At 37.9% G+C, this 21,056-nt stretch overlaps 4 protein-coding genes and 1 long non-coding RNA gene across 5 annotated transcripts; 4 read left to right on the top strand and 1 right to left on the bottom strand.

The window, feature by feature from the left end:
- Positions 1–2,754: 2,754 nt before the first annotated feature.
- Positions 2,755–3,500, top strand: LOC135946469 (uncharacterized). Its single transcript, XR_010575515.1, has 5 exons — positions 2,755–2,852; positions 2,909–3,153; positions 3,206–3,271; positions 3,330–3,369; positions 3,420–3,500. It is a non-coding gene; the product is annotated as an uncharacterized LOC135946469 (long non-coding RNA).
- Positions 3,501–3,632: 132 nt separating this feature from the next.
- Positions 3,633–6,392, top strand: LOC135946465 (uncharacterized). Its single transcript, XM_065494690.1, has 11 exons — positions 3,633–3,787; positions 3,881–4,255; positions 4,308–4,354; positions 4,414–4,449; positions 4,968–5,088; positions 5,147–5,256; positions 5,310–5,366; positions 5,676–5,709; positions 5,761–5,831; positions 5,888–5,987; positions 6,040–6,392. Exons 1-11 carry the CDS (start codon positions 3,703–3,705, stop codon positions 6,258–6,260), a joined length of 1,257 nt encoding a protein of 418 aa, XP_065350762.1. The 5' UTR covers positions 3,633–3,702; the 3' UTR covers positions 6,261–6,392.
- A 1,396-nt stretch (positions 6,393–7,788) lies between these two features.
- LOC135946468 (uncharacterized) lies at positions 7,789–11,306 on the top strand. The gene is made up of 19 exons (XM_065494692.1): positions 7,789–7,816; positions 7,875–7,939; positions 7,993–8,089; positions 8,140–8,384; positions 8,441–8,506; positions 8,669–8,711; positions 8,769–8,845; positions 8,965–9,061; positions 9,114–9,343; positions 9,407–9,485; positions 9,535–9,587; positions 9,639–9,674; positions 9,731–9,851; positions 9,907–10,016; positions 10,074–10,133; positions 10,191–10,224; positions 10,337–10,407; positions 10,483–10,579; positions 10,710–11,306. The coding sequence occupies exons 3-19, from the start codon at positions 8,035–8,037 to the stop codon at positions 10,937–10,939; spliced, it is 1,704 nt and encodes a 567-aa protein (XP_065350764.1). The 5' UTR covers positions 7,789–7,816; positions 7,875–7,939; positions 7,993–8,034; the 3' UTR covers positions 10,940–11,306.
- Positions 11,307–11,386: 80 nt separating this feature from the next.
- cathD (cathepsin D) lies at positions 11,387–13,934 on the top strand. The gene is made up of 7 exons (XM_065494691.1): positions 11,387–11,607; positions 11,669–11,804; positions 12,257–12,380; positions 12,454–12,772; positions 13,026–13,148; positions 13,204–13,444; positions 13,645–13,934. Exons 1-7 carry the CDS (start codon positions 11,531–11,533, stop codon positions 13,804–13,806), a joined length of 1,182 nt encoding a protein of 393 aa, XP_065350763.1. The 5' UTR covers positions 11,387–11,530; the 3' UTR covers positions 13,807–13,934.
- On the bottom strand, positions 13,930–20,546 carry LOC135946463 (PHD and RING finger domain-containing protein 1-like). Its single transcript, XM_065494684.1, has 15 exons — positions 20,228–20,546; positions 19,843–20,151; positions 19,672–19,782; positions 19,539–19,616; positions 19,373–19,433; positions 18,998–19,314; positions 18,653–18,945; positions 17,788–18,395; positions 16,724–17,735; positions 16,172–16,610; positions 15,354–15,848; positions 14,578–14,875; positions 14,425–14,519; positions 14,239–14,367; positions 13,930–14,182 (listed from the first exon to the last, which is right to left on the bottom strand). The coding sequence occupies exons 1-15, from the start codon at positions 20,264–20,266 to the stop codon at positions 14,075–14,077; spliced, it is 4,392 nt and encodes a 1,463-aa protein (XP_065350756.1). The 5' UTR covers positions 20,267–20,546; the 3' UTR covers positions 13,930–14,074.
- Between the last annotated feature and the right edge of the window lie 510 nt (positions 20,547–21,056).

Genomic DNA, 21,056 nt, shown 5'->3' on the forward strand with positions numbered 1-21,056 from the left:
GGTGCCAATTTCTTGCATTTTCAATATTTTTTCAGTTTTTCTTTCAATTATTTAAATTATGGGCCAAATAATTCAATTAAATATTACCAAAGTTCCTTGGAAAAAACAGGAAAATGTACTTATACAATGAATTTTTATTATTTTTTTGTCGCCCAAATGAAACCACCGACGACATATCTAATAGAGCCCTGCACGGGTGTAAGAGTGCGGGTTTTAACTGCACCGCGTGGCGGGTTGGTTTAATTTTTTGTCATTTCTGGTGGGTGCGGTGCGGTTGCGGGTTCATACACTAAAAACCATGAAATATTTTGTGAAGTGGCCAACAGATGGCGCCACAGTAAACTTTCAATTTTAAGGCACTTGCATACTTAATCCTACCACCGTGCATTCTTCACTTTACATTTTTTTCTTTTAACATGCTGAAAACCAACATCGGTTAAGCTAAACGGCGTAGAATCGTGAAAAACAATTTTATAAATTTAAAATATTTTCCGACGTTTCTACGGCAAATGGCTGGATTGATTTTGGTTTTCAGCACGTCAAAAGAAAGCATATTAAGTAAAGAATGCACAGTAGCAGGATTGAGTCTGAAATCGCAGCGGAAGTGCCTTAAAATTAAATTTATTACGAAAGTATACGGTTGGCGGCTTCGAACACTAAGCGCTTAAGGGTGAATTGCAAAATTTATAATATGAAGTTGCCGGTTTAAAAACCCGCGGTTGCAGGGTTTTTGGAACACTCGTCAACGCGGGTGCGGGTTAAAATTTAGAATTCCGTGGGTGGGTGTAGGTGAAAAAAAATCCACCCGTGCAGAGATGGCTCTGGGAGCCTAGATAATCGCAGCAAATCAACGTTGCATTCTGTTATATTGTATAATTTGAGAATTTCCCCAGCACACGGCCTATTTTGGGGGATTTTAGACGGTTTTAGACTGTTTCAGGCGGGTTTAGACGATTTTTGGCAATTTAGACGGTTTTAGACGATTTTAAGTGGGTGTCAATCGTCATCATTTTTCATGATTCGTGAAGATTTCATGTTTTTGGAAAGAAATATAGCACAGAAAAAAATAGTCGATCGTCTAAGTTTCCCAACCCTAAATATGTTGAAAATGTGCACCCCTGCTTTTGACATACAGACAGCATAATAAGCCATGTGTGCTCAATAAAAACGTGAACGATTAGCATACGACAGCACTAGCCGCAATGAGTTGGACCAACCCTTTATAAAGGACTACATATAACTGCTACCCTTGCACTGGTGTATTTGTAAGGAGAAAACGCGTGTTATGCGATTATTACTCATATAAAATTTTGTAGAAAATTATTTAGGCGGTATTCCCCCAATTGGGTTGAGTCAGGGAAACTCGATGCCATTCAGGAAATTGAAACAAAACACAGGAAGGGCGTATATGGCTGACACGGCCGATACGAATGATGGCTAACAGAGAAAAGTGCACACCTGCCGTATCTGTCAGTGGTGCCCTGACGCAACATCATGGGTGCTCGGAGAAATGTAATTTTAATGATGGCTGGATTGGCGTTGTGTTTCGTGAGTTAAAAAAGGCGGAAATAACATAAGTGTTTCATTTATTTAACGCTTAGATTTGTTTGGCATCTGAAGTCACAGCAGCAAAAAACCGAGGGCACACATTTTCCTCATCAAAGAGTTATATTAGCAATAAATTTAATTTGTTTGTCTAATCAATTTGAATTATATTCTAAGCAGGACTTTCAAAAGCTGGTCGAAGACAAACCATCATAAAGTGCTGTGGATCTCAATCCTGCTTGCAAGTCAAGAAAAAAATCAGATCTACTTTTATCAGCAGGAAAACTTTCTCTACAGTTCAAGTAAAATCAATTTACTTTAAAAAATGGAACAATGTCAAAGCTTAAATAGTGCGTCTGCATTTTTTAATCCTTAATTCAGTACCTTGTTCTGTTTATTGCCAAACGCTAACTAACTAAATAAAACAAATCATTTTTTAGGGAATCTTAAATGAAACAATTCAAGATTTAACAAGCGGGGAGACTTCAGTTCCAGAAGTAACAACAGAAGTCATAGATTTTGAAACAACACCAATTACCAGGTAAGGGATTAAATTAAAACATAAAAAACTACAGTATTATTTAAAGACGAATCATTTGCAGTAACATTGTGACAATAATTTCATTGACTGCCAGCAGTTTAGACTTGGAAAGCTCCAAAAGCGAATTATCTACAGTGGAGCAAACAACTTCGACTTTGAGTGAAACTCCAACACCAACTAAAATTCAGAATCTGACGACTATGCTGCATACTAGTACCTCTACTGAGGAAACAACGACAACACTGATTACAAGCCCAACTACTAATCAAAGTCCAAAGACAACGCAACTCACTAGAACTACACCTAGTAAAGTATTTTGAAAAATAGTGGAATCTAAATTTTGTTTATCACATATCTTATGCAATAGGTGGTTACCTACACCAAATGTGAAGCTAATGGAACAAGAAATGTATCCTTCAGATCATTAAAATATATGCTATAATTTATAAAGTTAATAATAATTATAGAATGCACTCTTTGACGCTGAAAGAAGATTAAATGGTTTTATTTAAAAACTGGGAAAATATTTTTAATAAATTTTTTTAGAACCGGATCAGTACGGTTTTTGGACTGAGTCTTTGCGGCCGACAGTTTCTATTCGGGAAAAAGTTGGTTAGTTCAAAAAATAAAAACCATCGCAATGAGAGCACTTTTGAAATGGATTTTTAGGCCAACTGGAAAGAAAATTTTGTAAACTGCCACAAAATCGACATGGAGCCCATAGCTTTTGAAAACGAACAGAGGCAAACGTGCTTCCGGCAAATAGGTATCAATCGTGCGTTGCTGGACGCGGACTCGCTCTACACAAAATAAAATTCACAGTAGCAAGTTGGAAATACGGGTCAAACTACTGGACTTCCGGTTTGCGGTTGGGAGCAAGCGTATATTCATGGTGCAAGAAAAACGGGACCATTCCCTTGGTGAACGCAAATATTTCGTGGATCGAGACAAAACTCTTGGACGTTGATGAACAAAATTGTCTTCTTCTGAGCGTGGACAAGCAAAATGCCTCTTACCAGCTTTCAGAAAAAATGTGCAATGATTCCGATGTCTTCTTCGCGTGCCAAGTACTAAATAATTGCGTTTAATAGTTTTTAAATAATAAATTATTAACAAAAGGGAAAACCTACACCACCACCTCCCTGCTCCAGTCCCGTTTGTCCAAATTTTACTTGCGCGAAAAACGTATAATATTCAGATACATTTTCTCCTTGTAATTTAGAAGTTTGAATTTTAAAAACAGCAATCATACTTCATAGACGCTAAAATGGCTCAGCTCACAAGTAATTATACATCTAGTCTCGGACTTAAAATTATTCCTGGTAAAATGCAGGTACTGAAGCTCACGGAAAATGGTTCACTTTAACAGGCCGCATCTTTCTCTTCAGCTCATCAAACGAAACAGTAACTGATTTATAATTAAGTTAACTGTGATAAAATTTGAATATTGGAATGAGAAATTAGAGGGTTTAAATTGGCATCGCCTGTTTCTAAATTCCACTTTGAAAAGTTTAAAATTTTAAATTCGAGTTGAGTAATGTGCTCATACCTTGAAAATTCGATTGAAAACTGTTTCTAACTGGCAAAATTGTATCTTTTTAAAGTTTTTTGGTGCTATGAAAGTTTGCTGCGGCTTAGGAATGAGTTTGCTTAGCCTGGAATACGACCACAAGTACGAAACCATCAAATCTGCGTTTTCAGGTATATACTATATACTATATACTAGGTATATATAGTCTCACTCACAGTATAAGATAATTTTTCTAATATTTAAATCTGTGACTTTCAAATTAGGCGCTTTGGCTACAGAAGATATCTTCTGGACGTCAGGCAGTGATAAAGACTGCCCAACGAATTTTGCTTATTGCGCGGCAAAAAGACTTGTTCGAAAAGAAGCGATTTGGGCTCCCGGCCAGCCCGACAACAGCGGTGGAGACGAGAATGCGCTTGCTGTATTTGTTAATGCCACTGTGGCCCAGCTGTGGGACTTTAATGAAAACGCTAAGTTGAGATTCATTTGCGAGGTATACAAATTTAATGTACAAAATTTTCTAGTAAAATATTGGCTTGAAAAGGTTCGAGACTCGTCGAAATCAAATTCAACAAACAGTAGCAGTGGAAGTAGAGCTATCCAAAACGAATGCGCAATGATTTACAAAATTTCGGACAGTATGATTTTGATGTTTTAATTGTAGATATGAATTTCTGATTGATACTGTAGAGGAAATGGACCAGATTATGAATACAAGTCTAGACTTGCGAATGAAGGTTGAGCCACTATTTTTGCTAATTTCCATTTAATTCTTATCAAAATCTTACTTTGGCAGTGTTTCATCAGATGTCTGGGAGAAAACGCGGGATTGGTATTGATTTTTGGAATAAAAAATTTTATTAAACGCACTATAGGCGTTCAACACTAAAATATTATGCAGTTAATCTCTCAGATTTATTTTCCTTTACGGCACTTTTGAATATTGTTAGTGACGTGGGGCAGGGGCCGCGAGAGGTTTGCAATTAGCTCAGAACTATATAGTGAGAGAAGGAAGGCAGGGCACAGGCCAATTGCACACCTCTGGTGGCTCCTGCCCCGCGTTGCTGACAAATATAATAATTTTCGCAACACTCACAATTGAATTTCCATTAACAGTCACAGAAAATATGTATGATGATAGCCAAATATGACAGTCATATCCAGTAAAGACTTGTCGATCTTGAAAAATGTAGTTCTCGCCAATTCACATATAAAATTCATTAGGTTTTAGTAATATTCAGCACAATCATTAATGTGTTTAATACCTGTCTTCTGATTGTGAGAAAATATAATTTATTAATTTCTGATTCTACATTGTATTGGACTGTTGAACCGTGAGATGATTTTCAGATCATAAATGGAAAATTAGTGGAGAACGAGATTTTAGCTGTTCTAGAAAAAATGGCAGGTGGAAATATTGCTGACTTGAAGACCAGCATGAACGTGATGGACGAGTGCAGTAATGTGACGCGTATGATATTTAATATTAGCAAAAGTATGCGTTATTTAAATATTTTGCTTTCTTGCAGAGGGTATGGACGAATGCGATATAGCGGCGCAAATTCTTAAGTGCAGTAACGAAAAGGCACCTAGTGTTCTTAACCAAGTGATAGCAGCGGTTGAACAATCTATTCCGGCAGTAAATAGAATAAACTACATAGATAATACAAAATGACAGGTTTAATACTATAGGAAAACGTTAGTCTGTTTCAACAAGCGGAGTGTCCAAACATCACATGCACTATCAATGTAATATTTTTAGTTAGCAATAATTAGCGGTATAAATGATCGCTTTGGCACTAGGTTTTGTTTATTTCCAAAATTTTAATCTGGAAAACTGCATATTCCTGGTCATAATTTCCAATTTTTCAAGATCGCAGGACGGGTTTTAAATGCATTATTCAATCCATATCTTTCCTTTTTTTTAACAAAAATAATACTCACACTGAATATTATTCTGACTTGTGCACTTAAAAACTGAAAGAAACGGTGCATGAAATATCAGAAAAAACAAATATATAATACTTTCAACGAATGGTTTATTTTCTATTTTTGCAGCCAACTGCAAAAGCTGAATTGGATGCTAAGAATGGTATATAAAAGGAATTATCGAGGAAATTAATTTAACTTAGTAAAATTTCAGAGTGGGCTCTCCTTTCCACAGGATATGTGAATATCATATGCAACCGAAAATATCTTCATTGTAATTCACCAGTGAGAGTCGCATATCTATGACAACGCTTTTGATAGATTCAAGTTTCATTATTTAGTTCACCTTACAAGAGGCATACACACGCTGTTGTGAATTAGGACTAAAACTTGCCTCGTTACCCAGCCAAAAAGATATTGATTGTGTGCTTGGCAGATTTGGTATAAAACTCTGAACAGCTTTTATTCCCAAAAATTACATTAAGAATCGCAGACGAAAATTGGACTTGGACTGCCGCCAGTTTAAAAGGAAGCCCTACTAATCCGCGGTGGTGCACCTCAGATGGACCGTTCTCATATGACGTATTTAAAGGTGTAACTCCGCTGACTGGAACTGAATATGACGGCTTGGCTATGAAAGTAGGAAGTGGAGTTGTTACTTACGAGAAATCGTCGTCGAAGTTCTTCGCTTTATGTGTTGACAAGTTTGATTAAAACAGAAGCATAGCATTAGAACATAAATTATCCATGCGCATTGCAAGTAATAATGCAATGGGCTTTATGCGTTGACAAATGAATTTTACCTCAGGCCGATAGAAAATAATTGTATTCAATTTCCGTCCATGCAGTCAGAACAAATAAGAAAATATCTTAATTAAAATATATTGTGAGAACTTTATGTGACGTGTGGTGAGTCTGTTTAGAAAATAAAGCAAATTTCACATTTTGATTATTTTCAAGATTTTTATTTTGGTCTCGCATGAAACCAAAAGTATAAATAAAATAATACAAACTGGCTGTAACGAAGAATAAATAATTAAATTACACACAATCCGCAAGCGGCAATCGCCGGAATTTTGTATCATTGTTGACGTTTTTTGGTCTATTTTGTCTACAATGATAAGACATAAAATTCGGCATTTAGTTGAGTCTTTAATTCTCATATACGTACCTTTTTAAAATGCATGGCTAATCAGGAATGTCAGATAAATGAATGTGACGTGGGAACTGCATTTGGATATCAAAATACATATAAACAAACATTCATAAAAAATTTTATGTACCTCATGAACATATAGTTCTCGCGGAAATACCTGCGTGAAGCCCAACATATGACTGGAAATTCCATAATTACCCAGCCATCAAAAAAGTATTGTGATTTTGCCATATAAAATTTTCCGCCCATCGAGGCAGTCTGTATAGTTAGGACCACAGCAGAATGAAGGTTCAAAATCTTTACTGGATGTTATTGGCTATCCTATTGGTAAAAAAGAGAAAATTTTAAATTATTTCCAATCATTATATACAAATTAAACATCACAACACAGTCCATGACGATAGCAGAGAGTGCAAGAAAAGCAAAGATAAGTTCAGGTCTCTTTCAATAACTTATTAAATCATATTTCTATCTAAAATATGCATTGTATCCACTGCCGAACAGGCCGATTTAATAGGAAAACCGCCAGAAGGACTACCATCATCAAGTGCTGCGGCTCCCGTTCATGCACAGATGCAGTTACCACCTCTGTTTCAGTACCTAAATCCAATTTGACCTTCGCTACAGATAAAGCAGTAATTACATTAAACAAATTTTAATTTTGTTATGTACTTATGATTGTGGTTTAATTTAGAGGACTACCGCAGATGCAAGTGAGACATTGGTAGAGTTAGAAACTATTGCCATTACCGATCCCGTTTCAGTAACTGACTCAATAAATGAGTAAATTCTTGACCAAAACCACAAATTAAAATAATTTTTTAAAAATTAAATAAAAATTTCAAAAGGGCTGAAACTAGTTCATCCCCATCTACAACAACCACCTCTACGAGCAGCACGTCGACAACAACTAAAGCACCGACCAAAGAGGTTATCAAATTACAATTTTATTAGATGCGCGCAGTAGTAACATAAATTCAGGAATTAATTCTTGGAACTTGTGAAACATCCTTTGAGGCAGACGTACGCATGAAAAATAAACTGGAAATTTGAATAATAATTGTTGGTTGAAATTCTCAGCTACGTGTAATAAACACGGACGGATCTCTTAAAAGTAACTCATATATAATTTGGACCTTAATTAATCTATTCCCAAATGCTTCTATTTTCAGATCCAGAACAATACGGCTTTTGGGTGCATTCCTGTGGCACCCAGTTCGTCTTTGGAAAGTCATTGGTGATTACATAGCAACGATAATTTAGAGGGAATAAAAAATATATTCTGCTTAGGCAACGTGGCGAGACAACTTTATAAAATGCCGGCAGATTGGAATGGAGCCGATTTCCTTCGAAAACGAGACTAATTTAGAGTGCTTTAAAAATATGGGTAATTTCTCCAAGTTTGTTTTTGTGCGATAGGTTAAAAACAAAAATCAGTCTCCAAGTGGAAGTACAGCTCGAATTACTGGACGTCCGGTTTGCGTGTCAGCGCGAGCGAGTTTTCTTGGTGCAAAAAGGACGGATCGATCGCGGTTGACAAATCGAAATTGACATGGGCCGCTGGCCAACCAGACAACGTGAACAACACTGAAAACTGTGTCCACCTAAATGTTGTGAAAAGCAACTCTTCGTTTTACTTTTCGGACAGGACATGCACCGATCTACAAATATTCGCGTGCCAGGTTGAATTAAAATCTTTTATTTTCGTAGCACTAATAATTATTCGCATTTTTCAAAGGGTCCACCAACGCCAGCTCCAGCGTGTTCTATGCCTGTCTGTCCAAACGTCACGTGCGTGAAAAATGTAAAAACACAATAATCCCAAATTTTTAGAACAATCACATAAGTTCTCAAAAAGCAAAATTATGGTTATACAACCTGTGCAACAACTGTGTCATTCGTGTTGCATATTGAGGCTTTATATTAAATTACGTTCTATACAACTATGTATAGTATCTATTTTCAGACAGCTTTCTATTCAACTATAGGAACATCTCAATTTTTAACAAGTAAAATAATATTCAATGAAGTTTTTAGGTGATTTTTATAGCACATTAAAATCTTAGAGCCTGAACAGCATGGAAGTTGGCTCACGATCAATGGGCGAATGTACCTTTACAGTTTTCAGGATGTGAAAACAACAGTATGATCATACATTATTTTTTAATATTAGAATAGAACATAATGTTTTTATCGTTATAGGATACTTTAAATTGCCACAGACTAAAAATCACTAATGCTGTACATTTCAACGCTTTGTAGTTTTCAGGCGCAATGGCAGCGTGCTGTGAAATCGGAATGACCTTACTCAGTTTGGAATATGACTACAAATACAAATCCGTCATTGCAGCCATTAAAAGTGAAGTAAAATATTTTGAGTCACGCATTTGAGATGGAAATATTTTTTATAGACAACGTGACGTCGAGTGATTATTTCTGGACATCTGGTTCTGACAAAGGGTGCGAGTCGAATTACGGTTACTGCACGGCGAAGAGATTGCTTCGAAAAGAGGCAATTTGGGCATCAGGTCAACCGGACAATGCTGATGGAAACGAGAGTGCTGTTGCCGTGTATATCACCGATGCCAAAGCTCAGTTGTTCGACTTCAATGAAGAGTCAAAATACAGATACGTTTGTGAGGCAAGTTCAATAGTGAAATATCTTGTTCGTAAATTTTAAATATACACGTAATTTATATTTTAGGCTCGTGATACATCCAAAGCTAAATCTGGAGGGTCCGCTGTAAGGGACGAGTGCGCCTCGATTTATAACGTCTCTCAAGGTTTAAATAATTATATATTAATTTTCCTATTTATTAAATTTAAATTTAGCTGAAATCGACACCGTTCTGAACAACACAAACAAATTGGATTTAAGATTAAAGGTTATTTTTTGCAGTTTGAGAGTTCAATAAATTAATATACACTTTTTAAAGTGCTTCTTGAAATGCCTGGGAGAAAATTCTGGACTGGTATTATCTAATATGGTTCATAACAACGATAAATTAGCGAAACCGTACTTCTTTAGATGGTAAATGGAAAATTCTTGGAGAACGAGGTTTTGGCTATTCTGGAAAATTTGGCCCACGGAAATCTTGACGACCTTCAAAAGAACATGGGCATCATGGACGATTGCGGAAAAGCGTCCAGTTAAAATTTTCCATTTTAACAAACCATTCATTTTCTAAAAGTATTTATTTGCAGCTGGCATGGACGAATGTGACAAGGCGGCGCAAATGATAGGCTGCAGCAACGAAAAGGCGCCTGACGTTCTCAACGGCGTCATAATGGCCATGGACCAATCGATGCCCATGGTATTTTTGGTCTGTTTTAAAATTAAGAGCGTTTAATATCTATTTTAATATTATCAGGAAAAGGCACCAATTCCACCAGAACCATTTTGCTACAATGCATCGGAGTGTCCTGGAGTCGTAAACTTCTCCACAGTTGGGCCTTAACAATCTTTATAATAATTTTCCTTGATTTAGCCACCACACGCGCAAGAAATAGCTGTTTGCACAGGTTATTTCAGTTTTGTTCCTTTTTTAGGTAGAATAAGTTAAAAATTTAATTTTATTTAACCTTTTGATTTAAAAGGAAGAATTTAAGACAGTATTAAAACTACTCTCTTTAGCTGACTGCCAAACATCGTATGGCCTGGTTAAGTTTTGCGGCAAGAAAAAATTTTATTTTGAATCAAGATCGGTAAATATATATAAGTTTTTTTTTAAATTAATCCAATGATCACCTCTGCGGGAAAATTGCTTCATTCCCTCACAGTACGATTTTAATGTTTCATTTATCAACTGCTGCAACTTGGGAATGAAACTTGCGTCGATTGCAACTATTGAAGATGTCACTTGCCTCGCTAGTTTCGGTATGTTAACATTTTCATTTTGCATTTTATAATCTGAACACGATTCACAACCAATTACCTACCAATTTTTCATCTAGGTTTAGTTGTTGTCATGATTACTGAGCGAAATTGACATTTTCAAAATTAACAGCTTATCCAAATCAAAATGTTTGGAGCTGGGTGGCCGCCAGCAAAATTAATAGCAGCAGTGGACGATGGTGCACCTCAACCATGCCTTTAAACAGTAGCATTTACGCTTCGTTTTCGGACAACATTGACCCAACTGGAAATTATAACGCATACGTTTATGTCACTATTTCCAAAGCCATGTCTATTACTTCTTCAAGTACAGTGTACCCTTCAATTTGTGAACAGATTTAAAATAAATATAAACATAAATAAATTTGTAATAATCTGTAGTGCCAGGCCGCTAAAATTTTTACAGCCTACTGCGCGGCTCTCAATTTCTTATCTCTAGTGTTGGAAATATTTATAAAACCATTACTTTTCCAATAATGAGCATCAGGCAGACATTAAAGAATATACAAATTCTGGCAACTGAAAAAGTGATCTATTCATCGTATTGTATGCCCCTTGCCGATATTCTTTGTTTGTGGATACCGCTATCTCATCATTACATACTGACTTATTGTTATCCATGACCTTCCACTTCTTGCTTTTATGCAACCATAGCAGCAATAATTTTGTTTGGTTCAGAGTAAGCAAGTGGAAGGGAGCATTGAGCATTGCATGCATTGCATGCTAGTGACTCCTCTCACCGCCCCACCGCCGCTGGCCAATGAGGCTCTAGCAGTTCAGTGACTCACGATCAGATGTTTGTTGCTTCGAATTTGATGCTCCCGTGACAAGCAACAAATTGCAGTCGTTTGAGAGTTTACGTAAGTGGCAGCCACAGTCATCACAACTGTCGAGAACGAAATAGTGAGATACATTTCCGCTGACCTATCGAAGATGCAGAGAGGGACGCCGTTTTCGCTGCTCCTTTTAGGAGCAATTTTAGTCGCCCTGAGCCAGGCCGAGTTTATCAGGTTTGTGTTTTCTGCTGTCTCGTCGTTTATGTAGTTTTACTTATTCGAATTCTGTTGTCAGGGTGCCACTGACGAAGATCCAGAAATCCAGGGAAGTGCTGCGGGAGGTTGACACCGATATTTCCCTTCTGAAACAACGATTTGAACACATGGCTGTTGGAGGACCGGTGCCGGAGCCTCTTTCGAACTATCTCGATGTGAGTATTATTATGATACTCTTGCACAACTTTGAAGTGATTTTAGTAGGAAAAAACAGAATTTTAATGGAATCGATTTAAAAATATTTTTTTGTATGATCAATAGTTCTTCCTATTTATCTATATTATGTATTTATTTCCTCACAAGTTAACTGGATTGACTGTATTCGTCTGGTGTGAGCTTATCTCTGGTCGAGCATTATTTTCGCCGGCCGGTCTGTGAACCGTGTTGGCTTCTGAAGAAGTCATTCAAGTGCGATGCTACGTGATGAACTTTGAAACGCAAAGGCAATTTATGAGTTAGTCTTAACCTCTTGAATAAGCTCTTAGCCTCTTACTGTAGTGTAGGGAGTAAACACTCTTGCATATAACATCAGTGTGAAAATTTAAAAAAAAAATGTATTAAAACTTAAAAAATGTTTTGGATTAATCTAGACTTCCTTATTCTCTAGGCTCAATACTATGGCCCAATCAGTATTGGCAATCCTCCGCAGAAATTCCGCGTAGTTTTCGACACTGGCTCTTCAAATCTCTGGGTGCCGTCCAAGAAATGCCACCTCACAAGTATTGCTTGTTGTGAGTAGCCAATTTAATCAATTATTTATATAATTATTTATTTATCTTAATTAAAAACATTTCAAATTTTCAGTGCTTCACAGCAAATACGATAGCAGCAAGTCCACAACATACGAGAAGAATGGCACTTCTTTTGCCATCCAGTACGGTTCTGGGAGCCTCTCTGGATTCCTGTCGCAAGACAATGTTCAGGTCGGTGGGCTCAACGTGCAAAAACAGGTATTTGCCGAGGCCACCAGCGAACCAGGCTTGGCCTTTGTTGCCGCCAAGTTTGACGGAATTCTTGGTATGGCCTACAACTCGATCTCTGTTGATGGCGTCGTTCCTGTCTTCTACAACATGTACCAGCAGGGACTTGTGCCTGCTCCTGTCTTCTCGTTTTACCTGAGCAGGTGAGTAAATATTTTCTTGCTATATAGGATTATCAAAACTACTTTAAAAAAACATTCAAAATAATAATACATTATCATTTTTTTAAATTTAAAGTGATGGTTGATGATTGATTCATTGTTCAGAATACCTAGATTTCTTTTTCTATAGTCACATTTTTGTAGTTTCTTTTTAAATCAGGAATAAAATTTAACGTTTTGATTGCACATATTGAAATAACTATTTTAATATCCAACAAATTTTGTCGTTTTTCAGAGACCCTGAAGCTGCTCAGGGTGGTGAAATTATCCTAGGCGGCTCCGACCCCAAGCACTACAAGGGCGAATTCACCTACCTACCTGTTGACAAGCAGACCTACTGGCAGTTCAAGATGGACAAGTAAGACACAAAATGTCTGCTACATTTCTTTTCCTTACAGTTTTTCTCTTTGTAGAGTCAAGGTTGGCGCCAACGAATTCTGCAAGAACGGCTGCGAAGCTATTGCTGATACTGGCACTAGCTTGATTGCCGGCCCTGTCGAGGAAGTTACCAAGCTGAACCAGGCCATTGGCGCTACACCTATTGTCGGTGGAGAGTACATGATTGACTGCAACCTCATTCCTCAACTTCCCGAGATCACTTTTGTCCTTGGCGGCAAGGAGTTTGTACTTGAAGGCAAAGACTACGTTCTCAGGGTAATTTTTTAATGTTTAACATGATTTTCACTTATTTTAACTTTTCTTAATGTTGATGAATAAAATTTGAAGATTTCATTGGCATTGTTGCTATATTATACAAAATACACTTTCAGCCTGGGATTCTGTCAAAACTAAAGAGAAAGATGGATAACCCGCTAATTTAGCCAGCAATTATCTAAAACTGATTATCTTTCAAGGTTTCTCAAATGGGCAAGACACTCTGCCTATCTGGATTCATGGGCATCGACATCCCACCTCCTCATGGTCCTCTGTGGATTTTGGGAGATGTGTTCATCGGCAAATACTACACAGAGTTTGACATGGGAAACAACCGAGTTGGATTTGCTGAGTCTGTGTAATCAAAAGTTGCTACAAATGCGCCTGATAACAAGAGAGCATAGGTTATCCACTAATGCTGTTGTTTTGTACGCCATTATAATTTTGCCAATAAATATATTGTGGTTGAAAAAAAGCCAAAGAAATAAAATTGGATCTTTATATTATCAAACATGATTTAATGTATACAAAAAGAAAATCCTTGTTAACTAAAAATTTAAGCTTAAGTTTGTAAATTTACATGATTCAATTGCACAGATGACAAGATGACTAATTAGGTAAAAATCAAGTTCATGCCTTCTTGACCTTCTTTCTCTCGTGCCTCACTCTCTTCACATATTCGCCGACGAGACTTTTGATTTTCACAGGGTTGATCTCTCCACTCTTGTTGTGGCACACCTTTTAAATATATCTCTATATGATAAAAAGTAACGTTTGAAGTTAAACTAGCTTACCTTAGGAACGGCCCTCCTCAGTATGTCCTTGTATTCCTCTTTGTTGATAAGTTTCTTTGTGTAGTGTGGTTTCAGAGCTACTTTCACTTCTTCAACGACCCGCTCCTGCCTGTTGAGCTTCTTCAGGAACTAGAAATGCAAAAATTGATGCTACTTAAAACGATTTTGATCCTGCAGGAGATTTACCTTTTCTTTTACTTGGGTTTCTGCAGCTGGATTGGGAAGTTCGCCCACTACTTTCAAGTTATTCCGATCCATTTTGATTGAGATGTCTTTTTTACCTGAAATTAACCATGGGATAAAGCCCTCATCTACAAACAGTGCATATAATATGTGTACCTGCAGAGGTGACAACTGTGGTTTTGATCTCTTTCACTGAGGTTTTGCTGGATGATGGCGTCGCTTTAGTCTTCACTGCTCTCTTGTTTGTGCTACCAAATATGATGTCAAACTTTTCCTGAGGCTTGTTTGCAGTTTGAGTTTGGCCCTTGCTTGGGGGTTCAAAGAGGTCATCACCCTCGGAAGCAGCTGGCGAGTAAGGGGACTCAAGATCCATGTCCACCACTGCATTGTCCACCTTTGGATGCGATGGGGCAGCTGCCTGAGCCTGCTGACTCACTTGTTGGACAACATTTTGCTAGAGGAAGGAAAAATAATTAGGAACAAGTGAAGAAGGCATTACAAAGTGTACACGCTATATTAATAAAAAGTACAACCAAAGAATAAAAAAGTTTCAATTAAATTTGATAACTGAAAGACTAAGATTTATGAACTAAAAAGATGCATAGGCAAGAATTAAATACAAATTAAATATTGCTATTAAGTTAAATTTACTACACGTTTGGTCGCAGCCCCCTCTTGGATATTCATTTGACAATAATGCGTAAATAAAATTGGCCAAAAAAGATAGATGTCAAGATTTTAATTAATGAAATAGACCATAGCAGAATCATATACCTATTGATAATTGCAAATCTATAAAAAAAACTATGATAGAGCCTTGTGTATGCGTGCCTTTTAAATTGATAGACAAAAAACCTTTGATTAAAAACGCTTGGCCTGTTTTAAATAGTTAACTATTAAAAATTCCTAGACTTTGGAATGCTTATTCTTACCATATTGAGTAAGGCAGGATTGGCTAACAGCAAGGGAACTGTAAGTGCAGTCAGTTGTGGATTGAACACGTTCTGCAGTTGCGATGAGCACAATATGTTGGCTACGTTGGCTGGCAAGCCAGGGAAAATCTCCACAGGAGGTTTGATGGCAGCTGCCACCGGCACTACAACAGGTGGCCGCTCGATTTTTGGCATCTCGGTCATCAGCTTGGGAGGTGACAGGGGCCACTGTTGAGGTGCAGCACCTTCTGGGGGTATGGACGAGATCTTTGTCTGCGGTTGGGAAGAGGCAGCCTTAGGAGGTTCATTTTCCGCCTCTTGGTTTGGAGAGGCGGTCGGATTGAAGGGATCATAAGTTTCGCCAATGTGGGGTTTGCTTGCAGGTGCTTCTTTAAGTTCGGATGGTTGGTCAGGCTCATCGTCGTCATCATCATCATGAGCCCCAAGGACGTTTTTGTGTTTAAGTTGAGGTCGCGAAGCTATGGAGAATTTAACCTTGAAAAAAATCAGAGTTTTAAAATGTGTGTATTAGACGCATAAATCAAACTTCACTTAAGTTTAAATAATAACATGATAAAAATATTATTAAAAATTGGCAAGTAATTTAAATGTACCAAGCAATGAAATAATTGAAAACCATTATTTAGTTGCCATCAATGTAAAGGATGGTTTAAAAAATCCCATTCAAATCAACCACACCCAGTCTTTTACCATGTCATCAAATATATTTGAAAATGGCAAATTAAAACTATTTAAGTGACCCTTTTGTCTCACTGATTCAAATCCCAGCATTTGGTGGAGAATAATATATAAATTACTTGTGGTTCAGGAGGAGTTTTTGGTCCAGTCTCCTTGCTTTTCAAGCTCTTCTCCTTCAACTTTGAAGGTGTCTCCTTCTGCTTCGCCTTGACAGGTTCGTCATCAGTACTCCAGCCTTCATCCAGCTCAATGACTTCTTTGGGACTGTCACCCTTTTCAATGATGGGCGACTTGTCTTCATCTACAGCCAAGTTGATCACAGCCACGGGCCGCCGTTTGGCAGCGATTTCAGCGATTCTTTTTCTCCTTCTGCTGAAGTTGACGCTGACAAGAATGTTCTCACCCGAGGAAAAGACTTCCTTCTTTCCAGAGGGCTCTGAACTCCTGTCTCGGGATCGACCTCTTTTAGGACCCAGTCGTTCGTGCACAGAAAGCCTCCCGTTCTCCTCATGTCTCTTTCTGCTGCGACTTCTACTCCTGCTTCTCTTCCTGCTATGCCTAATTTTGAAAGTAACTGTTAATCTTTAAAATTATCTAATGATAGCTGATGTAATTTTTAGAGGTAAATAATTTCACGGTCGATTATCCAAAATTTTGCATAATTTATTTACCTAGATGGAGAATGTTTCTTTGAGTGGTGCTTCTTTTTTCTATCTGGCGAGGAAGAGCGAGATCTAGACCTTTTCCTCTCCTTCTTCTTTTTCTTGCTGCTCAATTCCCGACTTTTTTCTTTTTTCCTCTTGCTTCTCTTCGGAGACATCTTTGCACAAGGTTCAGGTTCTACGTCATTTTCTTTTTTTGTTTGTATCTTTGTTTCCTCATCACTTTTTCTCTTTTTGTCCCTAATTTCGCCATCCTCACTGCCTTTGTCGGTGGAAATTTTTCTTGGCGGTGCATTGTCCTCTATGTCAGAGCCAAACAACTCCTCCACCAAACTCCGCTTTCTCGACTTGGACCTTGCGATCTTTTTGGAACCACCAGAATCAATACCATTTGTTATGACTTTTGGGGGCTCCAACACAGGCGATGCTACTTCCTCTTCCTTTTTGATGCTGGATGGAGGCAAACTTCTCAGTGGTGAGAAGCGTTCATTCTTTACAACTTTTTGATCACGCGGGGGCGACATTTGTGGGGATGCAAATGCCGTAAATTGCTCTTTGCTTTCATCGCACTGAGCAGGCGATTCCTCTGGTTCTGATTCAGGCTCCTCAGGATGTTCTTCAGGCTCTTCTTGCTCATTTGGAACATTCTCATCATCTAAATTTAAATGCCGAGCGATTTGCAGGCTCGTCTCTGAATATCTAAACACAGGCGGAGCTAGCATATGCGACGCAGCAACAATTGGTGAAATGATAGGAAACACAGGATCTGGTAAATTGTCTGGCACAATAATTTTTTCATCTATTTCTGGTGATGGAGCGGCCAGTGGCACTTCCTCGGGCTCCTCTGCAATCGCCAGAGGATCTTTGGTCTCATCTTCAACATCGTCCTTCACCTCATAGTCGTCCGCCAAAACACTCTCATCAATAACCATTTCACTGATATCTTCAGTCTCGTCATCGTCATCTTCATCATCATCATCATCATCCTTTTCATGCTCTTCTTCATTGGGCTTTTCAATATCTGTGTATAAAAGATTTAAGAATAATTTTAAAAATTAATTTGGTTAACTCACCTTTTTTGTCTTCATCATCATCACCATCACCACCACTGTCCCCATCACCTCCAGTGTTGCTGCCTGCATCACCGCCGTCAAAAAGGTAATCGTCTGCATCCCCTACATCATCATCATCTGCTCCAGCGTTTCCTGTGCCTTCAGCTGGTATGTCCCCATATAAGTCTAGATCGTCATCTTTGCTTGGACTCTTCTTACAGTTCAAAAAATTAACAGCTCTTCCTGAGTCTTCGACCGAAATTTTAAAGTTTTTATACGTTGAACTTGACGATCTGCTTGTATTATTGCTGCTTGAAGCTTCGTCACTCGAATTAAATTTCACCTTTCGCGAATTGCCGCTGATGACGCTAGACGTGTGCGGTACATTATATGGGTCTAGTCTTTTGTCTATGCCAGATTTGATTTCAAACTTCTTATTCTGGCTTTCAAATATTGAATCTAAAATGTTGACGGGGGCAGACGATGAAACAGACACTGAGGCCGCAACTGTCTTTTTCCTTAAGGATTTAAGTGCATTGTTTTTGTATCTTTTTATCACACTGGCACTTGTAGAAGGCAATGGCTTTCTTGCATATTCATAGTCTGAAGATGATCCTTCGGAATCAGAACTGCAATTTAAACGTGATGGGAGATATTAGTTGTAGGCAGGTGCAGGTGCAGCAGATACTTTATTGTTGCCTAATCAGTATCCAATAAATTAACGAGAGTTACCATTAAAATAAAAAAAAAGAATGAGAGGTCCAGATTGTTCAACCAATTCATTTAACTCTATAAGGAATTAAGTTGGAATTTTGGCTCTGATAAGATAGTACTTTAGCTTACAAAATAACACGCCTCAAAAGATATAATGAAATGAAAAACTTACTCAGAGGGAAAGTACTCCAGCTCAGGTCCACCAAAGAGATGTAGCGTGGGAACAGAGCTGTTATGATAGTCGAGGCTTTCCACAGGTCTATTGTAAACTGACGATGAACTGGTTGAAGCAAGTGCCTGTCTCTGGGCAGCAGTAACTGCCTGCTTTTTGCAGCCACGAGGCAGCATCTGTCCACTATACTTGGGTGCTTTGACACCAAGAATTTTGGCTAGACGCTTTTTTGCCGAGTCCTCGGGCAAACGCGGCCTGCTAGAGGGAGTCTTCTTTTTTCTTTTCACTGTCCTCTATTATAGGAAATCAATTAATTTTATTTTCAGTTTTGTATGTTTGCCATACCCTTCTTTTCAATTTTCTCTTGCGCCTAATTTTACCGCCAGTGGCAGTCGTCTTCTTTCTGACTACTTTTTTCCTCCTAACCTTCCTGTTCTTTGTTGTTGTTTTTCTCTTTTTGGTTGTCGTTTTCCTGACTACTTTTCGTCTGATAGGTCTCGGTGGCGCTTGGCTTGTAGAAGGCCCCGGTTGGGCTAAATCCTCTGTAAGGTTAGATGCTGATGAAGACCTACCCCCGAACGATAGTCCAAACTCTATTGACTCGTCGCTGTCATTTTCCACAATAAATTCATCCAAATTTATCGAGTTTCTAGCTCTACGCCCTGAGTATTATAAAATGCGTTTAGCTAAAAATATTTTTAAAGCAACACACAAACTTACTATTGCTAGAAAAGTTTGCACCGTCCTCTTCCAGAAGAACATGCTGATTGGTATCGCTTCTCTGAAATATTAAATACACGTTTAAGATAAATTTTAAATAGTGCTCTCTATTTTATATTAAAGGTGTGTAAAGAGGAAATATTCAGATAATTAAATTGTAACTTACTAAAGTCCTACTCCTTCTAGATTCTAATGTCGACACCCTGGCTGATTCTGGGACCCACTCTTCATCAGATGGGTCTGACTGAATTTAAATTGTATATCAGGTACATCAAGATAATTAATTGACATACTCCTACCTCATTTTCCATGCACTGAGGGCAGTTTGTGGCTGGTACTGGATCTTCCACATGATACATGCAGTGCATACAAACGCCGACAGTTGCCCGCATGCCCATCCATCCACAGTCCTGTGATCATATTTTATAAAATGAATTATTTCCCTCTAATAAAAGAAATTGCAAACGTACAGGACAAATTCCATCATCTTCAAACGTAAAGTCCACTTCAGGTTCCTCATCTTTAGCCTCCACCTTTACGCTCCTCAAGAATTTACCCCGTGTGTCGAACACTCTTAAATCAGTAATGTCGAGCCGGTCCATGGGACAGTTGGACTTGGATTTGGTGACCCATGATTTAATGCAAGTGAAGCAGAAAAAGTGGTTGCAGCAATTAGGCACTCCGACATCTCGTGAGCCCAAAGGCTTCTTGCAAACAGGACACTCCTCGTTGTCGGCCCAATCAATGCTGGCGAATCCCTTTGGCATTGAGGCCGAAGCCTAAAGTTATAAGGAAATATTATTGGTCAGTCAGATTAAAGTTCCAACATCTAATTTGTTTATGAGAAATTCGTACCTTAGCCGGAGATATGCCCATAGTGGAGTCAGTCATCATTTGTCAATATAAACTTTATCAGGGAAAACGTAAGGTGGATAGCAAAAATGTAGGGCGAGTTTAAGGCCCCCGTCTCCCAAGACCTGTTGGAATTCGCCGCAGAACTCTACACTGGCGAATTCCCTCGACTTCTGCGTTCATTCATTATCAAGCTGAAAAATTAGATCTGCCGGAAATCTCAAAAAACAACAAAAGGTTGTGGTGCGGGCCAAAATTTTGAGCAGAATCCGTTCCTCATTCAGCCTGCCGAGTACAATTTTGTTTGTTTTATGTCAAAGACCTGCTTCCTATTGGTCCAGCCTGGCAGCCATCATACTTCTGTCAGCCAATCCTAGAATTCGTTCAAAGGGTTATTGACTCTGTAGCGCGAAAATTATAATCTTCGAAAACTAGCAAAATAAAACAAATCTCATGGTAATATGAGAATAACCTTGCAATTCGCATAAATCACGAATTTAAATCCTATGATACTCTTTCGCTTTATGTTATATTATATAAAGAATAAAATTTTCGAAATAAATTTATTGATGTTTCATGAATGAAGGTAAAAAAATTGAATAAAAAAACTACAAATGAGGCGGGAGCGTATTTACATAGGTGTGAATAAATGAAAAAATAAACGACAACAGAAAAATATTTCATCGGTAAAAGTCGTCATTAAATATGCAAAATGTAATTCTAAATATTAAAAAATATATCCTTAACTTCTCTGATAATAAACTATTTTTGCTTTCTGGCAATACAAAATATACACTTCTATAAAATTTAGAAAACTAAAAAATTTTACATA

The sequence above is a fragment of the Cloeon dipterum genome, chromosome X (assembly GCF_949628265.1).
Source record: "Cloeon dipterum chromosome X, ieCloDipt1.1, whole genome shotgun sequence".
In the NCBI taxonomy this organism is placed as follows: Eukaryota; Metazoa; Arthropoda; class Insecta; order Ephemeroptera; family Baetidae; genus Cloeon; species Cloeon dipterum.